General features: G+C 32.5%; 1 protein-coding gene across 1 annotated transcript; it reads left to right on the forward strand.

Annotated features, from left to right (window-relative positions):
• The first annotated feature begins 481 nt into the window (after nucleotides 1-481).
• On the forward strand, nucleotides 482-4,758 carry LOC108335822 (cholesterol 22-monohydroxylase CYP90B51). The gene is made up of 8 exons (XM_017571998.2): nucleotides 482-947; nucleotides 1,026-1,350; nucleotides 1,453-1,608; nucleotides 1,752-2,003; nucleotides 2,136-2,228; nucleotides 2,447-2,525; nucleotides 2,698-2,804; nucleotides 4,360-4,758. The coding sequence occupies exons 1-8, from the start codon at nucleotides 742-744 to the stop codon at nucleotides 4,582-4,584; spliced, it is 1,443 nt and encodes a 480-aa protein (XP_017427487.1). The 5' UTR covers nucleotides 482-741; the 3' UTR covers nucleotides 4,585-4,758.
• Nucleotides 4,759-7,259: the final 2,501 nt, after the last annotated feature.

Genomic DNA, 7,259 nt, shown 5'->3' on the forward strand with positions numbered 1-7,259 from the left:
TACACCAAAAATAGAAATTTATGAATATTTTGTAACTGTCCCTGTTTTGTAGACTTAATTGTTTTCAGTTTTACCATAAATAATTTTATTTATATTAATTACTGTATAGACAAAACCCTTTTTTTTAGTTATGATCTTATCTGTGCTTTTAAAATTTGTGATTATAATAAGTTAATGACTTAATTATTGTATAAACATATCAACATTTTTTTTATTGTAATCATAAATGTATTTAAATCGTGATTAATGAATCAATAAAAACAATGGTCCCATCACGTACCACTACTTGCTATTTGTTTAAAACGTTGTGAATGTTTTGAATACGTATTTATAAAAATGTGGTGTATACATATACCTCGTAATTATCGGATTCAAGCATAATAAATAAAAATAGAGATTGGTAAATTGGTAAGGTGCATGTTTTCCAAGTGTAAAGCCTACTTTCTGCTATTCCTTTTCTGCTTAAAGACAGAAGAGAAGGTTATAAAAGCACCCTCTTGGCTTCACACTTTCATTAGGTTTGATCCCATTGGAACACCTGATCTTGTGATTTCATCAAGTTAAAAAATGGAGCCTCCTTTTCACCAAGTGTGAAAGCTTTTCCTCATCTGTTCCGCACTGCACACACATGCAACTTTCTTTTCTTTCTTTTTTCTTTTTTGTTTCCTTCAGAGAGAGAGAGAGAGAGAGAGAGAGAGAATCAGAAGAGAAGAAAGTAGAAATAATCAGACAGGCTACTCCATGTCAGACTCACATCTGACTTTCTGTTTTCTTTCTTCCATCCTTGCTCTTATAGTCATCACCTTCATTTTCACCAAAAGAAAGAAACCAACCCTTAATCTTCCCCCTGGCCATACGGGGTGGCCCCTCCTTGGGGAAACCATAGGGTATTTGAGGACTTACCAAGCTCTTAGACTAGGAGAGTTTATGGAGAATCACATAGCAAGGTAAGCCCCCCTACCCCCATACACAACATCAATATTGGAACCAAAAACAAGTTAAAATTGTTGGATATATATGTGCAGGTATGGAACAATTTACAGGTCAAACTTGTTTGGGGAGCCAGCCATAGTGTCAGCAGATGCAGGGCTCAATAGATTCATAATGCAGAACGAAGGGAAGCTGTTCGAGGCTAGTTATCCTAAGAGCCTCGGTGGAGTACTTGGAAAATGGTCTATGTTGGTCATAGTAGGAGACATGCACAGAGACATGAGGAACATATCACTCAACTTTCTCAGCTATTCCAGGGTCCGATTTCATCTATTCAAAGACATCGATTACCATGCCCGTCGTGTTATTTTCTCGTGGAAACATAATTCTACAATATCAGCTCAAAAAGAAGCAAGAAGGGTAACTATTTATCACTGATCGCTTACTAGTTTTCTTTTGTTATTATTTTCGGTGTTACTCAAAGAGCACGCATAATACTTCGTCACTGAACTATTATTGCAGTTCACCTTCAATTTAATGGCGAAACAAATCATGAGTTTGGACCCTGGTAAACCGGAGACAGAACAATTGAAGACAGAATACGTCTCTTTCATGAAGGGTGTTGTATCTCTTGTTCCTTTGAATTTGCCCGGAACAGCATACAGAAAGGCAATAAAGGTAGCAATATCGGTCAATTACTATTTAATATCAGTGCTTTAAAGAACCCCTTTTTCCTATAATTAAATACTTGTAATGAGTTTTTAATTTTGATTTTTGAATTTTTAATATGGTAAGGTTTCCTTTTACTGTATGTTGTACAGGCTAGGTCCACCATTCTGAAGTTCATAGAGGCGAAAATGGAAGAGAGGGCGAAGAGGGTCCAGAAGGGTGAGGCAGTGGAGGAAGAAAATGATCTTCTAAACTGGGTTGTGACTAATACAAACCTTTCAAATGAGCAAATGCTTGACTTGATATTGAGCTTGCTCTTTGGTGGCCATGAAACCTCGTCGGTAGCCATAGCTCTAGCTATTTACTTCTTGCCGGGTTGTCCTCGAGCTATGCAACAATTGAGGGTAAGCATGCACCAGGATGATCTATGATACGTGGAATATTTTCTTAGGACAATTGCAACCACAAATTTCAAAAGATTAACTTTATTCCTGGCCAATAATTATTATTTTTTTATTTTTCTTCAAAAATAATAGGAGGAACACGTGGAAATAGTCACTTCCAAGAAGAAGACAGGGGAGGTTGAATTGACTTGGGATGATTACAAAAAAATGGAGTTTACTCACTGTGTAAGTGTCACATATATGATAAACAAATTGGGGTTTTATCTTTCTGTCCTTTTGTGACTCTTTTTGTAATAATACTAATTATTATTCTATTTTTAAAAAGTATTATATATCTATATATATGGTGGATATGAAGTCCGACATTAACGTGTTTGCAAATCACGTGTGCAATGAATGATTCTACGTTAATAATAAATTGCTCTTTCTTTGTGTCTGGGAAGGTTTTGAACGAAACACTTCGACTAGGGAATGTTGTGAGGTATCTTCACAGGAAGGCTATTAAGGATGTTCGGTACAAAGGTGAGAAATAGGATAGGATGCTACAGTATCTCACTGTTTTTGTGTACATATTTGGTTGAAAGAAACGAAAACGAAAGAGGAAAGGTTGGCTTAAGTGTTATAGTAAAAGAGAAAGGTGCCAGAAATCCAAAACCATATATGTGTATTGAAAATGTGTGTTTGTGTTTGAAAGGTTATGACATTCCACGTGGGTGGAAAGTTCTTCCGGTGATTTCAGCTGCTCATTTCGATCCTCAACACTTTGACCAACCTCACCAATTCAATCCATGGAGATGGCAGGTAACTTCTATATGTATATAACCATTGACTCATTTCCACGCCTTGCATCATTATTTTTCTAAAGCTCATTATTACCACATGCAATCACTCCATTCATGGCAGCTGTGGCCCGTGAATCAAATCCCTAATTCATAACATTTACATAACCCTATATGCCATTCGAAGAAGAAAAGAAAGTAATGAAAATAGGAAGACTAAATAGAAAGAAAATAAAATGTTTGAGAGAAATGAGGTATTGAAAAACTAACTAGGGCTCACGGATATCCTTTCTTATGATATTTTGTTTTCAATCCTGTTTCTATTTTTCTTGTTGTCTTTCTTTAATAAATCGTTTTCCATTTTCATTCTATTATATTTTTACTTACTCTATCTGTCTCATGTTTGGCGCATGGACCATATATAGGTTTTGTTTGTTTCTTGTTTTTGTTCAATAAAACACATCAGTCTTCTGTTTCCTACTGAATATTATCTCTTTTTTTAAAAGAAAGATGAAAGAGTAGAATAAAAAAGAATATAAGTAGTTGTATAGTTATGTTATAGGTAGGTTTTTTAGCTTGGGTTTGTAGCTTCCTTTATAGTACATAATAACACTTTACATTCGGCGCTTCAGAATCAGGCCCCCACATGAGGTAGACACGCCGTACAGCTTTGACGAAACTGAAAAGAATGCTTCATCCTTTGATCCTCCTTGTTGACTTAGTCATAACCAGATAGATACTTCCACTGCACTCAGATTCTCTTCATATTATAGCTTCCACATTATAATACAAAAACCATTCAACTGTTTCATCTACAACTCACTCACTGTTTACAACCACTTTAACATTTTCTATGTTTAACCAATCATAATCTCATAATGATGAAGCTCAAAGTACAGATTTTATGGAAAATTAAAAATGGGTAGTCTGAGATAATCATTGGGTTAAAACCTCTAATTTTGATGCCTGAATAAATTACATGGCATGGAGGAAAGGAAGAGGGAGAATAGTAGAGTTGGTAGAGTAGAGAGATGAAAGGATCTTGGGAACAGTAGTGGGTCCCAGTGAATGCTGAACACGCCTCTTTTTGTGCACGTGTGTCCATGGCCCTGTTCTCTCTGTCCTTCCACATTATAAATGAATGCCCGTGTGCAAGTGGGCCTCTCACATCCCACGTGCATCTCTGTCTTTTCCTTTTTCTTTCTTTTCTCACTCAACCTTCTTCATTCATTACCTTTTTCTTACACCTTTTCTAATATCGTCTATTGCTTCTTCTACTCTTACAATTACTTATCGTACCCCGTAATAAGAGGAAAAGATGCCATCATCACTGTCATCATTATAGAGGAAAAAGAAGAGAAAAAAATCATCATTTCAGAAAATTATTTCTAGAATAGAGAAAATTTCATTTCAGAATACATTTTACATGGTCCAGAAATTGAATTCCAAAATATATAATTCAGAAGTGATTGGAGGGTAAAATGGTAATTTAGAAAATTTGAGGGAGTGTGCAAAGAAATTGCACGGGTGCAAGAAGTAAAAGCCTGTATTAATATGTATTTTGGTTGGAGTTGCAGGGGAGTAATGGTAAAGCTGATAATAACTTCATGCCATTTGGAGGAGGATCAAGGTATTGTGCAGGGTCAGAGTTAGCGAAGGTGGAAATGGCGGTGTTCATCCACCATCTGATTCTGAACTACAACTGGGAACTTCTGGAAGGTGATGAACCTTTTGTATACCCTTATGTGGATTTCCCCAAAGGTCTACCCATCAAAGTCCAAGCTACATCATCATCCATCTAAATTGCAAACTCTCTTACCATCTACTACCTGCAACATTATTAGATCTTCTTTTCTTTTAGTTCTTCTTTTCCATTTCATGCTTTTAGAAAATAAAAAATAAAACTATGCTTGTTTAGCTTTCCTTCTTTCCAATACTTAGAAAACTTAAATAATAAAAGTCTGTTTAGTTTATCATTTTTTAGTGAGTTCCAAGTTTATCTATAATTATATATAGTTGAACTTATGTTTGTGATTTGCTAGCTGCTTGATTGTTTTCAAAAGGAGTAATTTTACTTTTAAGAAGTGGTTTTAGAAGATGAACGTAGTAAGATACTCAATGTTCTTAAAGAATATGGGGTTTAAGTTAACAAATCTTAAATACACTTTTTTTTTTAGAATAAACAATTTTTTTACAAGTGATATTGTAATGTTCTCTTTAGCATGCGAGAAGTTATAAAAAGACAAGAAATAGGTAAAAAGATGGAATAACTTATTTAATTTGAAAAAGGAATAAAGTGTAAAAAATCAAATTACGTCATTGAAAGAATGGAATGATTGTTTTATTAGAAGAATGTGTAGAATTTATATTAAATTTCATAATTTTGTTTAACAAATTCAAATTATTTCAGCGAAATAGTTTTTAAATTTGTTACATGCCTCTGAAAAATTTTCACACAGTGAAATATAATTAATTATGGTACCTAGGATTATAATCCATGGGACAAGGTCTTCCTAAAATAATTTGACCTTTTGAAGTAAAAATAGATATATTAGTAAGAAAATCATGTAAAATATTCTATCAATTTCTAAAGTCTTTCCAAATAATTTGAATAACTTCCATATACACAACATTACAACAAGTTTTATAATTATATTCATTACGATTCGAAAGTAATAAGAAGTTTTGTTTATGTAATGTTATTTTTCTCTTTCTTTATTTAACCACTGAAAATGACAAATTAGAGTGTGATTCACGTGTGGTAATATTGATGATTTTATAACATGTTATGAGTTAAAATATGTTGAAAAATATGATGTGATGTTTATATTGCATGATATAATTATACGGTGTAATTTATATGGTTGTTCGATAATATGAAATAGAGAAAGTCTTATTATGAACGTGTCTATATATGTGATATGTTGGTACAAATGAGAAATCTCAACGAAAGGTGAGGAAACTTGATATAGTAGTTCTAGAGGTATACTTGTCCGATAAAACTCTTTCGGAAATTGTTGTACTTGACTAGTAAAACTTTTTCGAAAAGTGTGTTCTTGTTGATGAAGCTCCCTAAAAGAGTAGTGAAAAAAAATATAATGAAAAATTATATATAAACTGGTAAGCTATGTGTAAGGATTATGTTGTTGATTGAACCTCTTAGACCAAGACTACATATAAATTAATTGTTGTTAAATGATATGATAATAATTGCTATTCAATTATGTGTTATTTATTAATTATTGAAAGTCATATATTCATAATTTTAATTATTATCTTTTCTTTTAAGTAAATTCACCTTTTGTATATTTGTGATTTGGTTTTCATGATGATATAACTTATATTATTGGTGAAGAAATAATATTACATATGGTCATAACAATAACAAATTAAGGATTGTGTTAGGAATGCATTTTGCCTGTATTTCACATGTATTATTAATAAACATTAAGTATTTGACTATCCTTAAATTGGAATGAATTTATTGAGTAAAACATGATGAAATAAATGAACATTTTCATTTTCTTATTTTATGTTGAAAAATCAATACGCGAGGTGTTACACTTATAATGAGTTAATTTTTTTATGTTTACATAATTTTACTCAACAAATTCAATTTCTTTTACGGGAAATAGTTTTTAAATCTGTTACCTGTCTTTAAAAGAACTTTGCTATATAACCATTCACTGGGGAAAGCCTTACCGACATAATTTGACCTTTTAAAGGTAAAAAAAGGTAAAAATATTTTGTTTTTGAGAATTGCATCAACAAATCACTTTCAAATTAAACTTTTATTTCATTATAAGATATGCGGTGAAAATTTATTTTCAAAACTAATTGAAGAATTATGTTTACTAATAAATGTCTCATATTTAATTAACTATTCTACTGAGACAATTAGACGCAATTACTCCAACACATAGAACAATTTATTTTACTTTTATTTTAAGGTGTAGAAGAAGAGAGTTACCCTTAGAAGAATTACTTTGTGAAGTCTCTTTCAGAGAATTTTAAAGAATATTTAGATCTAAAAGATAATAAGAATTTGCTTTACTTTAACTTCCAATTTTATTTATATATTAGATCACAACTTTTATCAAAGGTAAGTAACTCATTTTAGGTGAGAATCTCGTGGCTTTAGCTTTTGATGTTGACTATTTCTTCCTCTTGGTTTTAAAAAAAAATTAATACAGTTTTTATAAAATAAATTCCTTCTCCCATACGATTTGTTCGTCCTCCATTTAATCCATATGATCATATCTAGTTTTGGGATGCTACGGTGCGTTTCAGGGCTACGTGGACTATCTATATCATGTCAGTCGTGGCATAAAGAACACCACCCACACTCGCTTTTTACATACACAAACACTCTGGTCTTGCCACGCGTCACTCTCTTAAATATCTTACGTGGACCACTTCACTTTTTTTTTCATATTACCTTACGCAACCCTACCCGTGTTAGTCACGTTCCAATATA

The sequence above is a fragment of the Vigna angularis genome, chromosome 1, assembly GCF_016808095.1.
Source record: "Vigna angularis cultivar LongXiaoDou No.4 chromosome 1, ASM1680809v1, whole genome shotgun sequence".
NCBI lineage: Eukaryota > Viridiplantae > Streptophyta > Magnoliopsida > Fabales > Fabaceae > Vigna > Vigna angularis.

What these genes read in the sequence shown, in the direction of transcription:
- LOC108335822 (XM_017571998.2), top strand. Translation starts at nt 742, where the DNA reads ATGTCAGACTCACATCTGACTTTCTGTTTTCTTTCTTCCATCCTTGCT. An exon ending in AAATGGAGTTTACTCACTGT is followed by an intron (nt 2,229 to 2,446) that starts GTAAGTGTCACA and finishes GTGTCTGGGAAG; the next exon opens with GTTTTGAACGAAACACTTCG. An exon ending in TCAATCCATGGAGATGGCAG is followed by an intron (nt 2,805 to 4,359) that starts GTAACTTCTATA and finishes TTGGAGTTGCAG; the next exon opens with GGGAGTAATGGTAAAGCTGA.